Here is a 22,980-nt window from a genome sequence, read left to right on the forward strand (position 1 = left end):
ATGAAAAGACTGGCCTGGTAAAAGACAATGTGAGTGATGTAGTGGCCGTTTCATTCATTCATTCAACAAGGATTTATTGAGTATCTGCTCTGTGTCAAGCACTATTTTAGGTATTTGGGAGGCATCAGTGTACAGACAGACTAAGACCCCGACCTCAAGTCCCCTCCATTTTCGTAGGGGAAATCCAACTGTAAGCAATGAACGTGGTAAATAAGTAAATTATGTAGAAAGGTAGAAGGTAAAGGGGCTGTGGAACGATGAACAAGGGCAAGCAGGGCAAGGGAATCGGGGGTAGTGGGCTTCAGAGCACACAGAGGTAGGAGGCCGGCATCTGAGCCGTTGTTAGGAAAACCTCTCTGAGCGAAGAGGGTCTGGATGAACTGTTGATTGCAGGATTGTGGACTTTTCCAACCTGCATGAGTGCTGCTTGGTGATGTCCATCCAAATTACAGACGCACACACGGTTAGATGCCGTGATTATACAGATTAATCCTACAGATAGACTCACACCCATGCAAAATGATGGATGTACAAAAATATTCATGGGAGCAATGTGGAAATAGCAAAAGCCTGGAAACAACTCAATTGCCCACGTGCTTAACTAGTTAAATATATATGTTACAGGCATGCTGTGGCATACTAGGTACCAGAAAACAAAATTATGTCCTGACATAAAACACTTTCCAGGATGTGTTGCTAGGAGAAAAATAAGGTGCGAAATGGTGTGTATAGTATGCTGTCATTTATGTGAAAGCAATGACTCTAATGTATATACAGAGACTATCTCTGAAAGGATGTATAGGAAGCTGATAGATGCAGCTGTTGTCTCTGGAGAGGGGCTGTGAATGCCTGGGAGGTGGGGGGAGGCGACTTTTCACTCTGTTGCTTTTTGTACTTTGGGAATTTTGAACCATATGATTATAACCCAATAAAAGGGTTTTTTTCAATTACAGTAAACTGGCCAGCTGCTGTTGGTGCCCCCCCACCCCCCAGATCCCTTTACTGTCCAGCACAGCCTACTCCCATCTGCTGTGAGCACTGGCTAAAAATGGCTCACAGCTGGCACAATTCTCTGGAGAACTGTCCTTGGCCAAATGGGGGCCACCCTTCTCAGGTTATGACTCCTTCTGTCCCTTAAGGGCAGCCCACAGCCAATGACTGATGTACATGGGCTACAAAAGTGCAGCCTCTTGCTTCATGCTGGGACTAACTCTGTGGTACCATCCATGCCCCAGAGCTTGTGGTGGAATCAGGCTACAGCGACTGTCCAGCTGGGACCACATCCTTGCTTAGCTCCTTCCCCCGTCCTATCCTGATCCCTCCCTCCCTTACAGCTTATTTCTAAAGAGCACTTCTCAAAGATCACATGCATTTGAACCCTTGTCTCAGGCTCTGCTTCTAGAGAACCCGACCCAAGACACTTGTCTCAAGTGAAGGGAACTGGAATTGAGCCAAGTGCTTTGCACGTTTCAGTGCAGCATCCCCTGGAGAGAGGACCACTGTCGTTATCCCCATTTGACAGATGTGGCACCTCAGAGGTTCAGACACCAGCTCAAGATCACACATCAGGGAGAAGGGGAGCCAGTGGCCCCAGAGCCCCTGCTTCTCCCGCTACACCTGCTCCCTCTTACAGACAACTCCAGCCTTGGCAGCCGCTCAGAACACAGGGTGTAGTTCCTGTACCTGGTTTTTGCCACAGTCCTCACTGCCTAAGGGTCAAAGGTGAGGGGGCAGAGCCACTTGGGATGGTAAGACCCGGAGGATGGGTCAGGGGCAGGCTGTCCTGATCCCAAGGCTCTGGAGACCTTGGCCTCTCTCCAGCTTGTGGAATTCCAGCTCTAGCTGAGAGCCTGATGTCATTTTGGCCAGGAGAAATACTTGCATACTTCCAGAGATGGGGAGCTCAGTATCTGACAGGGCAACGTGACACATCTATGGACAAGGTATAAAGGGCAGAAAGGTTTTCCTCTCGGCATCCTAAGTGTGATGAACCCAAGCCATCAGAGCTCACAGAGTAAGGACTGCTTCTTCTACCCTAGAGGGAGTCCTACTGAAATGGGGACTGGGCATCTTGGGCTCAGTCTTTGCTTCTCCAGGCTCCAGAGTCTTTTCCCCTCAGTGCTTTTAGTCCCCTGACCTCCTCTGGCTTCTCCTGGGCCCTTCTTGAGAACATTTTCATCAGAGCTGCCTCTCTTTCTCTGTTCCAGTTTGATGGTGAGAGTGCCTACGTGGGGATGAGTGACGGAAACCCAGAGCTCCTATCAACCAGCCAGGTGGGTGCCCCGTCCTCCCTGTCCAGCCTTGGGCTTGCTGGAGCCAAGCTGCTCCCTGGGTGGGAGGGGAGGGGTGCAGAGCAGGTGGCTCAGCCCACTATTGTCCTCTCTTAGAATGATCAAGAATATCAGCTGAGTCTCCCTCAACTGGGCAATCAAACTGGGACTGTAGTGTTTTCTGTACATCAACTACCTGGCTACTGTTGGCTTACAATGGGCATCATTGAAAACTTGATAAAACTCGAAATGTGTTGTCTGCACTCTCCATGCACAGAGGGCAGGTTTTCAGCAGCAACGGATAGAGCTGTCACATGCTCTCTGGTGCTGCCTGCCTCTCGTCACCACACAGCACCCATGGGGGCAGATGTTGGCGTGGAGGTGCTCACACCCACGTATCAGCATTCGGGGCTCTCCTGCCCACTGGGGAGGGTTGTGGACATGGTGAAAAGGGAGGAGAGCAGAGGCTTTCTGTGCAGCTTTTCTTGGTGGTGAAAGGGGCTGAGTCATCCCCGGGCAAGACTGTCCCCAGCTCCAGCCCAGCCCCTTGGGAGTCCCAGATGCCAGTTGGACAGATTTGCCACTGACAGCCTGGTCTCTGGAAATTAAGGTTTCTCTCAGCTGGGAGTATCCTCGCTAGAGACTCAGATGCCAGAGAGGGTCCTCACTATAGGCTGGGGCCCCATGGAGGGTCCCGCAAACATCCTGGAAGATGCTTCCCTAAAGCAGTGGTGCCTGCTGGGTGGCAGCAGCTCAGGGTGCTGGATGGAGGGCAGAGGGGTTTCATAGCTGCTGAGAAACTTGGGAGCTGGAGGACAAGCCTGTCCCTGGAGCTGCTGCCCCCCGCCCCCGGCTATGTAGTCGTGGAGGTCATGGCAGTCCAAGTTGGGTGGCTGGGACCACATTTTCCAGCTGGGGAAACAGAAGCCTATTAATTCACAAACATTTATGTGCCCCACTCTGTGAGAGGTACTGTAGGGGACACAGATGAGAGAGACATGGGCTTGTGGCCCTTAGGGAACACTGCCGGTGAGGGGAGATACTGTTATCATCCCAGCATGGCGTGGAAGCTCCTCTGTTACAGGGCGCTGCAGCCCCCTCCTCTGCCACTGCAGGGGTGTGCCTGTGGACCCGCCAGGCCGTACCCCGTCTATGGCCTGTGACCGTGTGAGCACCAGGGGGCCTGCTGAGAAGCTGCCGGTATATTGCTCTGACTTGTGCCAAGCTGCAAGAACTGGTGAGCCAGACTCCAGTCCTGGGAATGCTCATTTTGGAAGAGATCACAGAAGTCGCTGAATTGTCCATAATCCACTTGGAAATGTGATTGTCTCAAAAGACCAGAGTTTACTCCTGAACACCGTGTCCGAGCCCTTTCACAATGTTTCAACTGCATTTTGCTAACGTCCTGAGCCCTGGCTCTCAGAACCGTGCTGTGCTGGAGTTGGCACTGGCTCAGTCCCTAGTGGAGAGGGCTGGTACTGTGCTTCCACCAAGAAGGGCAAGTGGGACTCAGTGGGGCTCCGCGTCTGCTCTAGGCTTGGGCAGAGGGGGGCACAGTCCTTTTCAGGGTAGCTGGAGAACAAATAAATGTCCCCCCGCCAAGTTGCTAACGGTAGCTTCAGCTGTTCACCCAACACTCAACAGTTTGCCCTTTTCTCAGTGGTTATATCAACTGACCTTCACGACCGCTTTGAGACGTACCATGAAGAAGTGAGACAGTATCCTTAACCCCATTTCATAGGTGAGGCAACTGAGACTCAAGGATGTTGATTGACTCAGCCAGGGGGCAGTACAGATGGAATCTGAACCTGCAGGGCTGGGACTCAAAGCTCCACACACCTTGCTGTGTCTGTGGAGAGCTCCGTTCCCACCTCAAGGCTGCCACCAACTTGCTTCAGCCTAAATGCCACTTCCTTAGAGAGCTCTTGGTGACCCCCCAAATCCAAATTAGGTCCCTTCTCTGTAATTCTGTCTCATGGTACCATGTCCTTTTAGTTCACAGCGTTTGTCACTGTGGTCTGCTTCTTTGTGGGATGACTTGAATAACATCTGGTTTCTACCCTAGACTGTGGCCTCCCTGAGAGCAGAATCTGGTCTCTCTTATTCACTGTTGTGCCCCCCTGTTGGGCCATAATGCCTGGCACAAAGGAGGCACTCAGGAAATACTTATGTAATGAATGCATTTCCTTAACAGTGTGATGAGGTGGTTGGACTCCCTAAGGGTCCTTCCAAGTCTCTTGTGCTGTCACTCAGAGAGTCTCCCTAACTTAGAACTTTATAGAGAAGATATCAGGATTCTCTGAGTCCACGTGGTGGCACAAGCCAACCTTGACGTGGGCAGACTTACCAATTATAATCTAGACTTACTATAGTGTATCCAGTTAGCTTTTTTTTTTTTTTTTTTTTTTTTTTTGTGGTACGTGGGCCTCTCACTGCTGTGGCCTCTCCTGTTGCGGAGCACAGGCTCCGGACATGCAGGTTCAGCGGCCATGGCTCACGGGCCCAGCCGCTCTGCGGCATGTGGGATCCTCCCAGACCAGGGCAGGAACCCATGTCCCCTGCATCAGCAGGCGGACTCTCAACCACTGCGCCACCAGGGAAGCCCTGTATCAGTTAGCTTTTGCTGCATAACATGCACCCCCAAAAATTAGTGGCTTAAAACAATAAATATTTATCTAGTTCATGATTCCATGGCTTGGCAATTTGGTTGAGTTCAGCTGGGTGGCTCTTCTGGTCATGGCTAGGATCATTTAAGTGGCAGCAGTCAGCAGCCAGGTAGGCTGTGGGCTGATTGGTATGGAGGACTCCCTTCTATGCCAGATGGTCTCCTGTGCTCCAGCAGGCTAGCCTGAATTTGTTCACGTGGTGGGAAAAGGGCTCCCAGAGCAGCAAGAGCCAAAGCTGCAAGACCTCTTGAGGTCTAGGCTTCTAGCTGGCATATGACTACTTCTAACATATTCTAGAATGTGGTCAAAACAAGTCAAAGGGCCAGTCTAGAGTCAGGGAATGGGGAAATAGACTCTGTTGATGGGAGGTGCTGCAAAGCAGTGTGGTCTTTTAACAAACTATCACGTATGGGAAGCATGTGCCACGTAGTTCACACTGATTTTACTGAAGAGTAAGACGTCTCTGGGACCTGCAGCTCCTGTGGCATGGTGGGGCTCCACTGGCCTCTAGCTTTTTTTTTTTTTTTAATTATTGAAGTATAGTTGATTTACAATGTTGTGTTAGTTTCAGGTATACAGCAAAGTGATTCAGTCATTTTATATATATAAATATATGTATATATATGCTTTTTCAGATTCTTTTCCATTATAGGTTATTACAAGCTACTGAATGTAGTTCCTTGTGCTATACAGTAGGTCCTTGTTTTTTATCTATATTATATATAGTAGTGTATAATCCCAAACTCCTAATTTATCCCTCCTTCCCTTTTCCCCTTTGGTAACCATAATTTTGTTTTCTATGTCTGTGAGTCTATTTCTGTTTTGTGAGTAAGTTCATTTGTATCATTTTTTTAGATTCCATATATGTCATATCATATGATATTTGTCTTTCTCTGTCTGGCTTACTTCACTTAGTATGATAATCTCTAGGTCCATCCATGTTGCTGCAAATGGCAATATTTCATTCGTTTTTTATGGCTGAGTAGTATTCCATTGTGTATATTTACCACATCTTCTTTATCCATTCATCTGTAGATGGACAAGGCCTGTAGTCCTTAATGGCAAAAGTTCTCTACCTTTCCTTCCAGTCTCTTCCCTGGAATGCTTGCTTGAACCCACACATGCACATTTGTACATGAATACCCAGTCATGGTGTGTGGCCTCATCAGCTGTAGGAATTGTATTGTCCCAATTATTGAAGGATTGACATACACATGTGGGCAAATGAAGGTCTCATAGCTGGTAGAGGATTCAGAGGATAAACACTCTAAATGGCATGAAATGCATTTTATAAATACAGTTAAATGCAAGCTTCATCTATTCACCACATGTTTATTGGGCACCTTCTATGTGCAAAGCTCTATATGTAAGCAGGAAGCCATTTCTGGAAGATGTTTGCTTCCAGAAAGTGCAATTTTATCATGTTAAAAACCTGCTCTTTAATTTAACCTTCTCCTGAAACACCATCTTCTTTATCTCTGCAGCTGAGACAGAGGTTCCTACAGGATATGTATTAGCCAACTGTGTCCCCTTGTAAAAACTTTCAGACGAGTTCTCATGGGCTTGAAGTTTCTTTTGCAAATGCTCGCTTCATTGTTTGCTTTTTGCAAGTCTCTCCAAAATTCCTGAATAGCTGCCTTAGTTTTCATATATTATCACTTTTCCTACCTCACTGGACCTTGAGTTTCTTTTGTACCAGACTTTCTTGGGTGGTCTGAGCCCAAGATGCATTTGTCAGGCATGGTTTCTGGCCCGTCAGCAACTTCTAGGGGCGGAGGGCCCAGTAGAGATCAGCTCTTTCCCCTCCTGAGAGGGTTCCCCATTCAGGAGTTACAGGGATTGATATTTCCTGGTTAAGTGATCCAGAAAGATTCTCCCTCTTCCTGGGATGAGGGTGAAGAGGAGAGGAACTAGGCTTGGGTCTTAGCAGTCCTGGATTCAAATTCCAGCTTTTCCACATCACAGCCAGATGCCCTTGTGTAAGTTACGTCAGCTTTCTGTCAAATGGGAGGAGTAATGATTGCCTCCTAAGGTGTTTTGAGAAGTAAACGAGGAGTGCGATGTGGATTCTGTTGGTACCTCCCCTGCAGATTCCCTTCATCAGCTCAGGACATCCATTATCCAGCTGTTGTGAGTATTGGCTGTTACCTATTCACAGCTGACCCTTCCTTAGAGAATTCTCTGCCAAACGGGAGTCATGAACCAGGAAGGGGAATGGGAGATGGTCTAGAAGGCCCCACCCCTTGTCTCAAGGGGGACCAACTGGGCCACTCCCCATGGAGTTTCAGCCAACTCTAGCTGAGACCACAGCCTTACTCAGCTCCATCACATGCCCTCTCCTGCTTCCCTCCCTCCCCTTTGCTAAAGTCACTTCTCAATAAGTTACTCTCATGGGAATCCCCGTCTCAGCTCTACTTCAAGAGAATCTAACCTAAGATAGTATGTAAAGTGCCAGTGTTCAAAACAACTGCCTATGTCTTCTTTTGTTTTTATTACCATAAATAATGCTTTAATAATGGTCACTCGAGACGAACCTCTGGTCACTTCTTGTGCTCATTTACAGTTTTGCGCCCCTGTGTGCAGTGTTTCCTCTGATGGGAATCCCCTGGCCGTTTTTACCCAGCAAATGCTTATTTGTTCTTTCATGGCCACTGCAAATGTCACCTCCTCATTACAGCCTTCCTAGTTGTGGGTAGAGTTTTCCACTCTCATGGCTGTAAATACCACTTGTTTTTTTTTTAATTGAAGTATAATTGATTTACAACATTGTGTTAGTTTCTGGTGTACGGAAAAATGAGTCAGCTATATATATATATATAGACACACACACATATATATACACACATATATTCTTTTCCATATTCTTTTCCATTATGGTTTATTACAGGATATTGAATATAGTTCCCTGTGCTATACAGTAGGTCTTCATTGTTTATCTATTTTATATATAGTAGTTTGTGTCTGCTAATCCCAAACTCCTAATTTTTCCCTCCCCCACCCCATTCCCCTTTGGTAACCATGTCTGTGAGTTTGTTTCTGTTTTGTAAATAAGTTCATTTGTATCATATTTTAGATTCCACGTATAAGTGATATCATATGGTATTTGTCTTTCTCTTTCTGACTACTTAGTATGATAATCTCTAGGTCCATCCATGTTGGTGCAAATGGCATTATTTCATTCTTTTTTATGACTGAGTAATATATATATATATATATATATATATATATATATATACACACCACATCTTCTTTATCCATTCATCTGTCGATGGACATTTAGGTTGCTTCCGTGTCTTGGCTATTGTAAATAATGCTGCTATGAACACTGGGGTGCATGTATCTTTTTGAATTAGAGTTTTCTCCGGATATGTGCCCAGGACTGGGATTGCTGAATCACATGGCAACTCTGTCTTTAGGTTTTTTAAGGAAACTCCATACTGTTTTCCATAGTGGCTGCACCAATTTATATTCCCACCAACAGTGTAAGAGGGTTCCCTTTTCTCCATACTCCCTTCACCATTTATTATTTGTAGGCTTTTTAATGATGGCCATTCTGACCAGTGTGAGGTGATACCTCATTGTGGTTTTGATTTGCATTTCTCTAATAATTAGAGATATTGAGCATCTTTTCATGTGCCTATTGGCCATCTATAAATACCACTTCTGCTAAATATTTCAGACTTCGTTTTAAGAATTATTGAAAGAGGGGCTTCCCTGGTGGCGCAGTGGTTAAGAATCTGCCTGCCAATGCAGGGGACACGGGTTCGAGCCCTGCTCCGGGAAGATCCCACATGCTGCGGAGCAACTAAGCCCGTGCGCCACAACAACTGAGCCTGCGCTCTAGAGCCCGTGCTCCGCAACAAGTAAAGCCACCGCAGTGAGAAGCCTGTGCACCACAACGAAGAGTAGCCCCCGCTCTCCAAAACTAGAGAAAGCCCACACACAGCAACAAAGACCCAATGCAGCCAAAAATAAATAAATAAAATAAATTTTTAAAATTAAAAAAAAAGAATTATTGAAAGAGCTTGTGTGTGTGTGTATGTGTGCGTGCGTGTGTTAGAGAGAGAAAACTGGCACATGACTACTTCCAGCATATTTTATTAGTCAAAGCAAGTTACTGGGCTTTGTTAGTGAGAGACAGAGAGAGACTGAGATTGAATGATGTGATCAGATTTGCAGTTTTAAAAGCTCTCAGTGGCAAGAGTGGATAAAGGAAGACCAAATGGGAGGGTGTGGTAATAGTCCAAGTGAAGGATGATGTATTGTCCTAGATTGTGTAGAGGCAAAGAGGAGATGGGAAGAAGTGGGTGGATCTGAGATGTGTTTTGGAAATAAAGCCGGAAGATCTTGATGATGATGGATGCAGAGGGAGAGAGAAATAGGGGAGTAAAGGAGACTCCCAGGCTTCGATGATGAGTCTCTTTCCCAGCACGATGGTGCAGCTTTCTAAGCTGGGGATGGTCTAGGGAGGTGCAGGTTTGATGAGGCCAGACTTGGACATGTTCCATTTGAGATGTTCATCCAAGTAAAGATGTCTAAGTAGCTAGATGGTTGTATAAGTCTAGAGCTCATTGGGGAACTGAACTTGGAAGTCCTCAGCTTATGGTATTAAAACCTTGAGAGAACGAAATTTACGGAGAGAGAGGAGAGTGAGAAGAGTAGGGGACCAATGACTCTTAAATGTTGAGCTCTAACATTTGAAGGCAAAGTAGAGGAGAAGACAACTGTGAAAGGTTGAGAAGCAGTGGCTGGAGAAGTAGGAGGAGAACATGGAGTCTTAGCAGCCAATGGCAGTGTTCCAAGAAGGAGGGAGGGGATCTGGGGAAAAATGATGTTGGATCCAGCTACTTCCCTATCAAAGGATAAACTTTAAATAAATCAAAGATTTAAATGTACTCAAGGAAACCATAAAGGCACCAGAAAAAAAAAATCTTTAAAGTATACTTTACAACTTCAGAGTGGGAAAGGCATTTCCACCACTCAGAGTCTTAAAAGAGAAGACATAAAAATTGACCATAAATTAAAATACAAAACAACTTTGGTATGTTCAAAATACCATAAGTAAAGTCAAAGACAAATGAAAAATTGGGCAAGAATGTTTTCAACTTATGGTATACTGAAAGGACTGATTTCCCTCATATATAAAGAGTTCCCAGAAATCAATTCAAAACCCTGGTGGAAAAATGGGCAGGAGATATGAACTAATAGTTTACAGAGAAAGAAATATAAATGGATCTTAAATATATGACAAAATGCTAAAAATAGTTCATAAGAGAAGCAAAACTACCATTTTTCACCTATTAGATTGGCAAGAATCCAAAGGTTTGATAACGCACTGTGTTGGAGCCCCTGAGGGGAAAGAGGCACTTTTATACATCACTGAAAGGAGAGTAAATTGGTATAACCCTTATGAAAGGATAATTGGCAGCATCTATCAAAATTACAAACGCATTACCCTTTAACCCAGTAATTCCCTTTTTGGAAATATATCCTACAGATATATCTGTATACATGAGAAATGACATATTCAAGATTATTCATTTTGTTACTGTTTATGGTGGCAAAAAAATTGGAAAAAAAACCCCAAATGTGCAGTAATATGGGACTAGTTACAGAAATTATGTACATATATCAAGTGGAATACTGTGTGGCTGGAAGTGATAGAGTTCTTTCGATACATTATTTCCTGAAAAAAGCAAGATGGCGAACAGTAAGTACAGTATGTTACCGTTTATGCCAAAAGGATAGTAAGAATATATGTTTCTGTGTGCTTGTATAACTCTGGAAGGATATATGGAAACTAGTAAAAGTGACACTGTACATCGTGTGTGTGTGTGTGTGTGTGTGTTTTGGTTACTGGGAGGTAGACAAGAGTAGCAAAAAGACTTTTCACTGACCTTTTCAAGGGTTTTCAACCATGAGGATTTAGTATCACTTCAAAAAATTAAATAAAATTTAAACAAGAAGAAGCAGAAGGTCGATGCTTCTGAGGGGTTGGTTGGAATAGGAACTGAGATATGTCCAATAGTTTTAGCAAAGAGAAAGTCATCCTGGACCTCAGAAAAAGCAGTTCTGATGTGTAGGGGATGTCCTACAGGTCCCAGGGTGGATGGAGGAGGGAGTGAGAGGTGAGGACGTAAATGGCAAGTCTAGACAATGTCTAAGAAGTCTAGCTGAGGAAGACAAGAGCAAGGACCATAACTCAGTGAGATGAGGACTCCTTGGAAGGATTTTTTAAAGATGATAGAGTCTTTAGAATTAATCTTGATGGAAGGCATCCAGAAAAGAGGTGATGCTCAGGGCTCAGGACAGGAAAGAGTTAATTGATGGCTTAAGTTTTGGGAGAGGGTGGGAGGGGTGGGTCCTGCCCAGAGGTAGAAGCTCTGGCCTTGGCCAGAAGCAGGGACCAAGGAGGAGAGGAGTGTGGCTTTGTAGATGGGATGGCTCGGAGCAGAGGGCGTCCGCCCCTGTATGCACCTGTCTTCTCAGAGAGGTTGGTGAGTTGCTGGGTCACCTGCTGACAGTCAGGGCACGGGGGGTCTAAGGGGATGGGGGCGGTCTGCGATATTTGTCATGGCTTGTGGAAGACTGAGTTCTTGGTGCAGGTGCTGTAAGGGCAGACAGTTGGGTGAATCCAGGGCAAGGATTTGCCAGGCAGGTGTACCAGAAGGACACTCAAGCTTCGTTGCCCAAGAGAGACTGAAGTGAAGGACCAGGGAATCCAAGCTGGGTAAGGACAGAAGAGAGGGAACCCCAGGCTCAGAGAATCCCTGAGGGAGGTGCTGGACAGTGAGGACACCTTAGCCACGGAGTGGGAAGCGGGTGGTGATTCGAAGGTGAGCAGCCATGGGCATTGATGGAGTCTTGGGTGTGTCTGGGGAGGGGGTGTTGACAGAGTGGAGCAGATGTTCCTGGGGAGTGAGGAGCTGAGAGCCCAGCATCAGCGTGGTGGCCGAGCTGAAGGGACTTGGGATGGTGCTGGGTTGCGATGGATGGGAAGTCAGAGCCTAGATCTGAAGGCTGGGAGCATGATGGGGAAAGGAGGTGAGCTGGAGATGCATGAGCCGCTGGATGCTGACGGAGCTGAGTGGGGTGGGGTGGGATTTGTAGGGAAGGTAGACAGTGGTCTGGATGGGACCTTGGAGAAAGAGAAGGATGTCAGCCCCATCCCCAGGGGTGCCTGGTCTGTTTTTCTTACCACTTGGGTCAAGCATAGACCTAGACTGGGTCGATGCGCAGCCTCCTTCCAGCAGGGGGCAGTGTAGGATGCCCAGAACGAGGAAAGAGCCAGGACCTTTGGGTTCCAGGTTCAGCTCTGCCCTGTTCCCTTCATCTGGTGTTGGTATCTCTCAGAGCCTCAGTCCCCTCCTGAGAATAATGAAGGCAGATGGTCTGTAGGCTTTTTCCAGCCCTAAATAATGCTGCTGCTGCTGCTAATGAACATTTACTGGGAACTTCCCTGGGCTCAGGCACTGGGGCTAAATGTTTTCCGTGGCTGGTCTCATTTCATCTCAGGTAGGTATGGTTGCTTTCCTGTTTAACAGAGAAGGAAACTGCAGCCACAGAGAGAGGGGTGGTTGAGTCTTTTTGAAACAAACAAAAATACCTCCAGCAAATGTCCCGGGACCCAGAGACCTCCTGCCACTGTTGAAATCTAAGATTCTAGGCTTAGTAACTCTGGCCTCTGAATCTGTGTACATCGTAAAGGGCAAAGATGACATGGATTTTATTGCTTTAATTAAAACTTGGGTGAAGAGCTCCCGATTCATATGAAAATGAAATTGTGTTCTGCCTGCTGTGGTGCAGAGAAGGGAACAGCAGTGATTACTGCTAAGATTACAAACAAGCAAAGAGAAAAGGCCTTTTGCAAGCATTTCCTATTAAAGCCACAAACATCACACTTTAAAAATAATTACGGTTCTGTTATCGGAACATGATTCATGAATTCTGAATAAATATGAGGGGCCTTAAGGGAAACTGTTTCAAGACCACAGATTTTGTTCAGATCTGATGAAATTTAATATCACTTCGCAGCTGGAGAAGAAAATGCAAGGAAGGAAAAAAAAAAAAACCCATGATGTGTATATGGAGAGAATTGAGTATATGTCAGGCTGAACTAAGGAATGTTCCCTCATCTGTCCTACACACGTGCTCAGAAAAATGGCCCAGCCTCTCTTGTTTTCATTGAGAGAAAACCGCTGGGAAGGAGTCGGTACTTACACCTCACCAATCTTAATTATGTATTCCAATAGCTAAAATATATATATTTATTTTAAAGCTCTAGATTCCTGGCTGTGAGATGTTTAGATATTTGAGGGCACAGGCATGGGAGGCATTGGGGATGGATTCGTGGGGTGGGGGCTTGGGGGTGGGAGACCTGGGTCTGCACTTATTACACCTCCCCCGTAATGCTGAGGTTTCTCGTACAATGCAGTGAATGTTTACAGCATGTAGTTTTGTTTCCTTCCAACTATTATGAGAGAAATTGAATCCCAGGAAACGTTCACTCTCTCTAAATGGGATGGAAACAATGAAGATGGTGCAGGAAGTTTATGGGTTGGGGGAGGGAACAGCATTGGGTTGGAGACATAATTTCAAGGGTTTTCTTTAAAACAGCACCCCTCGGCCACTCCCAGCCACCCGCAACTCAGCATCCTCTGTAGGGCCTGAGTCTTTGCTGGGGAGGGTAGGAGAGTCCCTGATTTAACACACTTGTTCATTGCTGCAATGCAAGATCACCCAGTGATCAGGAAGTCGAAATGGGCCAGATGGGGGACCTTTCCAGGACGGTGCTGAGTCCTGGCTCTGGACCTCTTCAGCCTCTCTCACTGTGTGCCCTTGAGTAGGTCATGCGCCCTCTCTGAGCCCTGGTTTTTGCATCTGTGAATGTGGGCTGAATGGATGCCTCTGAGGGACCTTCTAGATTATGTCTTTTGATGGGTCAGCTTCTTCCACCCCCTGCCTGAGACTCTAGGAGGGACTGGTGTCTTTTTATTTATTTATTTATTTATTTATTTATTTATTTATTTTTTGGCTGCGTGTGGGCTTTCTCTAGTTGCAGCGAGCGGGGGCTACTCTTCGTTGTGGTGCGTGGGCTTCTCATTGCGGTGGCTTCTCTTGTTGCGGAGCACTGGCTCTAGGCACGCGGGCTTAAGTAGTTGTAGCACACGGGCTCAGTAGTTGTGGCACATGGGCTTAGTTGCTCCGCAGCATGTGGGATCTTCCTGGACCAGGGCTCGAACCCGTGTCGCCTGCATTGGCAGGTGGATTCTAAACCACTGCACCACCAGGAAAGTCCCTAGTGTCTTTTCAAGTGGCCAGAGACTGGTCTCTCCCACCTGGCTGAGTTGCCCCTAGGCTGAAGGGGCCCCTGAGATGGAGTCTAGTGGCTCTGAGTGAGGTTTCAGCCCATCATGGGCAACAATAAAGAGATGTTGTTGGTCAGATGAGTTATAAAGGTAATGACAGGGGAAGACAAACTGACCTGGGCTCAAATTCTGGTCTTGACATTTCATGGCTGGGCGACCTTGGACAAGTCAACCAACTTTTCTGAGCCTCAATTTTATCTTTAGAAGTTCCTCAAAATGATGTGGGGAGACGTAAATAAGATACATTTATACCCAAAGTTTTTATTATAGGGCTTGGTGCATGGCAAATGGTAGTCACCATGAGGTGCTATTAAAGTACCCATTTTACAGATGAAGAAACTGACTTTCAGGAAGGTAAAACAGCTTGCCAAAGTCATCCACCCAGGACGTGCTGGGCACAGGAGATTAAAAACAGCATCAGAAATATCAGCAGGGCTTCCCTGGAGGCGCAGTGGTTGAGAGTCCGCCTGCCGATGCAGGAGACACGGGTTCGTGCCCCTGTCCAGGAAGATCCCACATGCCGTGGAGCGGCTGGGCCCGTGAGCCATGGCCACTGAGCCTGCGCGTCCGGAGCCTGTGCTCCACGACGGGGGAGGCCACAGCAGTGAGAGGCCCGCGTACCACAAAAAAAAAAAAAAAAAAAAAAAAAATCCATTGGTCCAAATCCCTCTTTTCACAGGTGGTATAACTGAGGCCCAGAAAGGAGCAGTGACTTTCCCAAGGTTACACAGACTGCCAAGGGTAGAGCTGGAATTCAGACACATTCATGGGAAGATGATTTCTAAGATGGGGACAGGGAACCAAGAGACCCTCATGGGAAAAGTTAGAATTACTTTGTACTAAGCAGCATCTCTAAGGAGAAGACCACCTTAGACCTTTGCTGACTTCTTAGAACTTACAGGGAAAATAGTGCAGAGCCCAGCCCTCTACCACAGTGGGCCATCAGTAAATTCATTCATGCATTCATTCATTAAAAAAAAAGTCTACTGAGTACCTACTGTGTGCCAGGCAGTGTTCTAGGTGCTGGAGATACAGCAGCAAACACAATAGTCCAAAACCCCTATTCTCATTCATTCATGTATTATTTCATCCAGCAAATGTTTATTGAGGCCCTACTATGTGCAAGGCACTGTCCTTGGCCCTTGGGATAATCAGTGACCAAACAGCAGAATTCACATTCTAGTGACAGGAACAGGCAATAAGTACCTTTAAAAAGTCAAGAATATTGTGTGTTAGATGCTAAAAGTTCTATGGAGAAGAAAAACCACCTCTAGGACAAGGGTCAGCAAACCATGGCCCATGGGCCAAATCTGGCCCACCACTTGTCATTTGTAAATAAAGCTTTATTGGAACACAGCTTTGTTCATTAGTTTCAATATTGTCTATGGCTATTTTCATGCTACAGCGGCAGAGTTGAATAGTTGTAACAGAGACTGACCCACAAAGCCAAAAAGATTTATTATCTGTACCTTTGCAGAAAAAATTTGCAGACCTGTCCTCTAGGACATCCAAGGGAACGTGTCAAAGAGGCAGTTGGATATGTGATTGTAAAAAAATATGTTATGAAAATAAAACTCTGCCACTTACTGGAAAAGTGAGCTTGCTTATCTGTAAAATGGGGTAATGCCTACTGCTCAGGCCACTCCCTCTTACTCAAAAGCTGTGGCCCCAGGTTATCCCCAGCCTTGCTACTTCAGTTCTGCTGGGACTGATTCCTCCTAAAGAAGGGAACCCCACTGCTAATTCCTCATTTTTCCAGAAACATTCCCCACAGGTGTATCAGTCTGGAAAGCTGCCAGAACCTTAAAGTGACTCAGATAATTTTCTGAGCAAAAAAACACACAGGGATTATCATGTTTGTTCCCAGATATAGTTTTAGTAAACAAAACTCATGTCAAGTGTGACTGGTTGTCCTTGTCACATTATGATGCCTTTGTCTGCTGCGATCCAAGCATTTCAGGATCAGGCCCACCAGTGAGAGAGTTTTCTACACTCTCCTCCGTCCCTGTTGCCATGACTTGGAGGTTCTGTCTGTAAATAGAGGCTTAAAAAGCTATTACATACTCCTCCCCCCCCCCACCTCCAGAATCCACATTTAATTTTAACAATATGGCTTTTTCACTCCTGCTTCACTTATATGTGGCATGGGATTTTATTTATTTATTTTTAAGAAGCATTTTTTAGTCCTGGAAAATGATAGCCCAACAAGAAGACATAACTGTACCGATTTTCAGAAGGGTGGCAATACTCCAGATCTGATGGACTGCGAGACATGAATCAGAAAGATTCTATTAAACATCTCTGGGACGGGTGACACAGGGGTATTATCCAAGATGATTAATTTGACTCGGTCATTATGGACACAGACAATCCTGACAAAATTGCATTTCAGTCCCCACTGAATTCCATAAAATTACTATACACATAATAAGAAGTTATGGCGCTGGGTGCCCTGATCCAGTTGATGGGGTTTCAGGTTTGGGTAAGATGCCATTTTCCTTGTTTTGAAAACAGAGTCAGGAAACACTGAATTGAATGCCAGTCCTCTAGCTGAGATGTTTTTATAGGGTGTAGGTTTAATTTGTTAGGATGGTAGGTGGCCATACCAGGACAATTGTCCAAACCAGGACAATTTTAAAGTGAAAGAAGGCACTATTAAAAATTACCCCAGAACAAGAGGCATAAAGCAGGACTGTCCTGGGCTAATCAGGATTGATGTACGTGCGAGGAGGGGCATGAATAATGGTAGAGTATGTGTTGGCCCCAGACAGTCAGGGCTTCTTGTCCTTGTTACCATACATGCTACCCGTGTGACTTTGGATAAGTCATTTTGCCTTTTCGAACCTCAGTTTCCAAAATGGAAAAGATATTTAACACTTGTTCTGCTTACACCCTGAGGTCTTTCTTTTTTCCCCTCCTTGGGGGCCGGGGAGGGGATTTGTGTTGACTTCTGTTCCTGTGTTTTCACATCTGTTTCCTCATATAATTCTCTCAGCTGTTAGGTGGGGTTTTGTAGATAAAGACGCTCGGGAGTAGGTAGTTGGGATAAATTGCCAAAGGTCCCTCAGCAAGTAAGTGGCAGGATTGGAATTCCCCCAGGTCAGTCTAGGTCCAAAGACAGCGTTCTTTCTGTAGAATTAAAAAAGAAAAAGTACTCACTGATTATGTATTCCAAGAATCTTCAGGCTTTTATGGGAAAATATTTGTAATATGTGGAAGCATTTGGAACCCCAAAGTCCTGTGTCAACATAAGGTGTTGTTGCTGTCACTCTGGGTTATTCAGCGGACTGGACTCCACAGGATACAAGAAAGCAGCGGTCCATCCCATGTTCTTTCCTTCCTGGCTCATTGTCTTGGAAACCTGCAGTGGACATGGGGGTGGTCTGTTACCTCTCCATCCACTCCCATTTCCTATGATGCTGCTGGAGACTCCAGGGTCAGGACAGGGTAAGGCAGGATTAAGGGCTAGGGTCAAAACCTCTTGCTGACTAGTACTGTTGAAGTCCTACCCTCCGTGCCTGCTGCTATAGCAGGCTCTCACACGCTGGCTCTTTTCCATGGGGCATACTGAGCTGGGGATTCACTCTGCAGCTCACCTCTTGTGACCTGCTCTGTGGGTGGTATACCTGTTGACATACCTCCTGCTGCTGAGATCCCCCTGCCCTGTCAGGCTACCATCTTGGGTGGGACCTCTATAGATGCCTTCAGCCAGCCATTGTCCTTAGCTTTCACCTGTCCTCAGCAACTCACATATCCTTAACTTGCCAAACCAGGGACGTGCAGATTGCTCTCTGACTCGCTCTCATTCTCTCAATCTCTCCTGGCCCTGACATTTCAGGCAGCTTCTGCTCTCCTCCCATCTTTCAAAACCTAGTCACAGAGTCTCTCAACTCTGGGGACACAAGTTGGGTCCTCCTGAGAGCTCTTTCTTTCTCACCAGACTCACCACGGAAGGAGGTGCCGCCTCCCCTTTTGTGTTGCATTCCGAGTCCCAACAAGCTGCGCTACTGGGGTCTTTCTCACTTGGCTCGAAAGTGGGGTTTCAGGATGGAGGGAAAACCAAATCACACTCTACTCCTATAGATCCCCCCTCAGTGAATCTTCTGCCTATACAGCATCGGGGTGGGTGATGGAAATGGGTAATCCAAATGTCAGTCTGAGAACTTTCTAGTAAGCACTAATTGGATAAACCATTGAATAATGAAAGGTACCCTTCCCCAAGAAGATACGATAATCATTAATATGTAAATACTTAACCACATTGCTCTGAAATATATGAAGCCAAAAATAGACAGACATACAGGAAGAAATTGATGACATCACAATCGTGGAAATGTTTTGACCTACCTGTCTCAGAAACCAATAGATCAAACAGAAAAAGAAAACTAATAGTTATTTAGAAGATTTAAACAACAGAATGAAGCTGAAAATAAAAAACATTTATGATAGCCTTATACTCTGTCACAAAGGAATTCTCAACAACTTTCAAAGAATCAATGTATTTTTCATTCCTTTTTTGGGTGTCCTTTTTTCTTTTTCTTGTCAGTGGTTTACTCTTTTGTTAGCCTTTTCAAGAAACCATCTCTTTCCTGTATTTCTCTAAAGTTTGTTTTCTATTTTATTAGTCTTCTACTGACTTTTGGTTTCTTTTGTTCCTATTTCTAGCTTCTTGAGTTGAGTGCTGAATTCATCTATTTTGTCTTCCTTATCTTCCAATAAATTCACTTAGGTAAAAAGTTGTAAATTTTCCATTGTCCACCTCTTACAGGTTTTGTCAGGTAGTGTTCTCATTGTCTGTAATTTCAGTTGTGATTTCCTCTTTAACCCAAAAGTTATTTAGAAGATTGCTTTTAAAATGCCCAAGTATTTAGGAGGGTCTGTCTCCCTCCATGTTTTTCTGCTCCCTCCTTCTCTCCCTTCTTTTTTTTTTAAATTAAAAACTAGGTTAGTGCATTGAGATCCTAGAATGTGGCTTATATCATCCCTGCCTTTTGAACAGTTTGAGGTTATCTGAGTAGTTATCACATACTCATGTTTTTTAAGTGTTCCATGGACATTTGAAAAGAATGTGTGTTCTTTAAATTTGAGACAAATCAAGAGAGGAAATTGTGCTATTCAATCTTCTGTCCTTACTCATTTCTATCTGATTCGTTTGTCAGTTTTTGAAGAGATGTGTTAGCATCTCTTCATGTTTATGGTTTGGTTAAATCCGCTTTGTACTTCTCACAGTTTTTCAACGTTTTATATTCCTGTGGTTTGTCCGTCTACATAAAAGTTTATGTCTGTCATTTCTTCTTAGTGGATTGTGTCATTTATCAACTTAAGTATTACTCTTAGTCTCTTTTATGCCTTTTGCCCCAAATTGTACTTAACTTGTTATTAATTTTGCCACTTCTGCTTTTTATTTGCCTGATATATCTGCTTAGTTTTAACCTTCTGTGTCACTTTATTTCACGCATGCTTATTATAAATGTCATATGCTAGATTCATTTATTTTAATCAAAATATTAATTTTTCATCTTTTAATAAAAGAATTGAAATCGTTTGTATTTATTGTGATTACTAGTATTTAATCTTAATACTGTCATTTTTTGAAGGTTCTCTATCATGTTTCATAGTTCATTTCTATTTTCTTTTTTTCTTTTCAGATTTTTGTTGGTTTGATCAGGTTCTATTTTCTTTTCCATTTGTTGTTGTTATTATTGTTGTTCCTCCAGCAGTGTGGAATTTCTGCTTTTCTTTAAAATTATGATAAACAGATAATAAATGAATGCAGCAAAGTTTCGGGGTATAAGATCAATATTCAAAAATCAGTTGTGTTTCCACGTACCAACAATGAACAATCCAAAAAAAAAAAAAAAAAGAACTAAGAAAACAGTTTCATATATAACAGCATGCAAAAGAATAAACTATTTAGGAATAAATTTAACCATGGAGGTGAAAGACTTGAACAGTGAAAACTATGAAACACTGCTGAAAGAAATTAAAGAAGACCTCAGCAAATGGGGGAGACATCCTGTGCTCATGAACTGGCAGTCTTAATTTTGGTGAGATTGCAGTACTCCCCAAGCCATCTACATGTGCAGTGCAATCTCTATCAAGTTTCCACCGGCCTTTTTAGGAAGAAATGGAAGAGCTGATCCTCAAGTTCATATGAAATTGCAGTGGGTCCTGAGTAGCCACAACAATCTTGCAAAAGGAGAGCAAAGTTGGAGAACACTTCCCAATTTCTACAAAAGCACAATAGTCAGAACAGTGTGGTTCACAATAGAATAGTATAAGGATGGATATATAGACCAATGGAATAGAAATAAGAGTCCAGAAATAAACTCCTACATCTGTGGTCCATTGATTTTCAACCAGGGTGCCAAGACCAGTCAATGGGGAAAGAACAGTCTCTTCACCAAATAGTGCTGGGACGGTTGGACAGCCATGTGCAAAATAATGAGGTTGGACTCTACCTCGTGCCATATACAAGAGTTATTTCAAAATGGATCCACGACTTATGTCTCAGGGCTAAAGCCACAGAATTCTTAGAAGAAAACATAGGAGTAACTCTTCCTGACCTTGGATTGGCTGGGGGTTCTTAGATAGGACATCAAAAGCATGAGCAACAAAAGAAAAAATAGATGCATTGGACTCCGTGAAAATTAAAAACGTCTGTGTATCAAGAGCATCATCAAGAAAGAGAATGGGAGAAAACCATCTGTAGATCATACATCTTATAAGGGTCTAGTATCTGGAATATATAAAGAGCACTTACAACACTGCAACAGAAAGAAAACCTAATTTAAAAATAGACAAAAGACTTCAAGACATTTCTCCAAAGAAGATATGCAAATGGCAAAAAACACATGAAAAGATACTCAACATCATTAGTCATTAGGGAAATACGAATCAAAACTGCTATAAGATACCACTTCATACTCACTAGGATGGCTATAATAAAAATAATGCAACGTAAGTGTTGGCGGCAAGGATGTGGAGAAATTGGAACCTTCAGACGTTGCTGGTGGAAATGTAAAATGTGCAGCCACTGTGGAAAAAAGTTTGACAGTTCCTCAATAAATTAAACATCAAACTATCACATGACCCAGAAACTCCACTCCTAGCTATATACCCCCAAAAATCGAAAACAGGAACTCCAACAAATATATGCACAAACTTGTTCATAGCAGCACTATTCGCAGTAGCTAAAAGGTGGAAACAGCCCAAATGTCCATCAGTGGATGAATGGATAAACAAATTGGGTTTATACATACAGTGGAATATTATTCAGCCATAAAAAAGGAGTGAACTACTGATATGTGCTGCATTATGGATGAACCTCAAAAACATTATGCTGAGTGAAAGAAGCCACATAAGGTCGCATATTGTATGGTTCCATTTATATGAAACTATCCAGAATAGGTGACTCCACAGAGACAGAACACAGATCGGTGATTACCAGGGGTTGGGACCAGGGGAGTAGGGAGAAACTGCTTAATAAGTATGGGGTTTCCTTTGGGGATGACAGACATATTCTGGGACTAGATAGAGGTGGTGTTCACAAAACATGAACGTACTAAATGCCACGCAAGTGTTAATTTTGTGTTATGTGGACTTCAACTCAATACGTGTAAAAAATTAGAACAAAATATTTAAACTTAAATTTTCCTTACACTATAAATAACTAATCAGTATTTGGAGTCTTCTTTAAGGAAGACATAGCTTCTAGCAAAATCCTGTTGATTTTTAGTTTGTGATCATTTTTAGTTTTATAATTCTGTCCTATACCTCTTCTATTTTAGGAATCCTTATAAGATAGTCACATTGAATCCTGCAGTCACCTTATCAACAGCCATTTTGAATTAATATAAATTGTAGTATCAACAGCTATTTTGAATTAATATAGTTGTAGTAGTTTTTCAGCTCACCACTCCTTCTAGAATCCCTTTCTTGATTTTCTTTTCATTCTCTAGGTTTGAGCTTTAAGTATTTGTTTCGGAAAGGGTTATTTAAAAGAATATATCTCTATCTATCTATCTATCTATCTATATATATATATATTTGTTACTTCCTATGGTTGAATTTTTGATTCACTTATTTTATTGTGGTAAGCAAATGAGTTTATTCTGATAATTTCATGGAACATAAGCTTATCACTGTGACAGGCTTCTGGTCCAATGGATGTTCTTAGATTCTTTCTTCTCCATCCCTTTCTCAAGGCCCAGAAGCTGCTCCCTTGCTTGTTTATTCCCCTATCTCAAGGACTCATTGGCTTTGATGTTCAATTAAGACCTTTCCTCCTAGGACTTCCAGGAGAAGGCTCACCCGTCTCTGACCCAAGCGCAAGCCACAAAGGTCATTTGGACCAGTCCAGTAGTCTTCCGTTCCTAGAATTGGTGCATGAGAAACCTGCCAGTCTCCTGGATGCCCCTTCTCCCCCAGCCATATTGCTTTGCTCTGAGTTCTCATTATTTAGTTGATTTGGAAAGAAAAGCACAAATGGACGAATTGAGAAATAAGGTGATTCTAGCAGCCTCCTAACACACATCTGTATGGTAGATGTCACGTGTTGGTAAAGCCCTACCTCCTAGCCCTGTTGTTTGCCTCACTGCCTCTTCCTCCCCACTCCCACTCACTCCCCACAAAGGACAGTCGATAACAGTTTTTCATGCACCACTTCCAGGAAGG

General features: G+C 44.0%; 1 protein-coding gene across 5 annotated transcripts in view; it reads left to right on the top strand.

The window, feature by feature from the left end:
• Positions 1 to 22,980, top strand: part of TOX2 (TOX high mobility group box family member 2) — a gene marked incomplete at both ends in the record, with an annotated part of 131,330 nt that overhangs the window by 52,009 nt on the left and 56,341 nt on the right. For all 5 annotated transcript variants that reach the window (XM_082670341.1, XM_082670343.1, XM_082670344.1 and 2 more), the window contains one exon: positions 2,208 to 2,273. In XM_082670341.1, the coding sequence (XP_082526467.1) occupies positions 2,208 to 2,273 (66 nt within the window). The remainder of the gene's footprint in view (positions 1 to 2,207; positions 2,274 to 22,980) is intronic.

The sequence above is a fragment of the Grampus griseus genome, assembly GCF_964374135.1.
Source record: "Grampus griseus genome assembly, chromosome: 14".
Taxonomy (NCBI): Eukaryota; Metazoa; Chordata; class Mammalia; order Artiodactyla; family Delphinidae; genus Grampus; species Grampus griseus.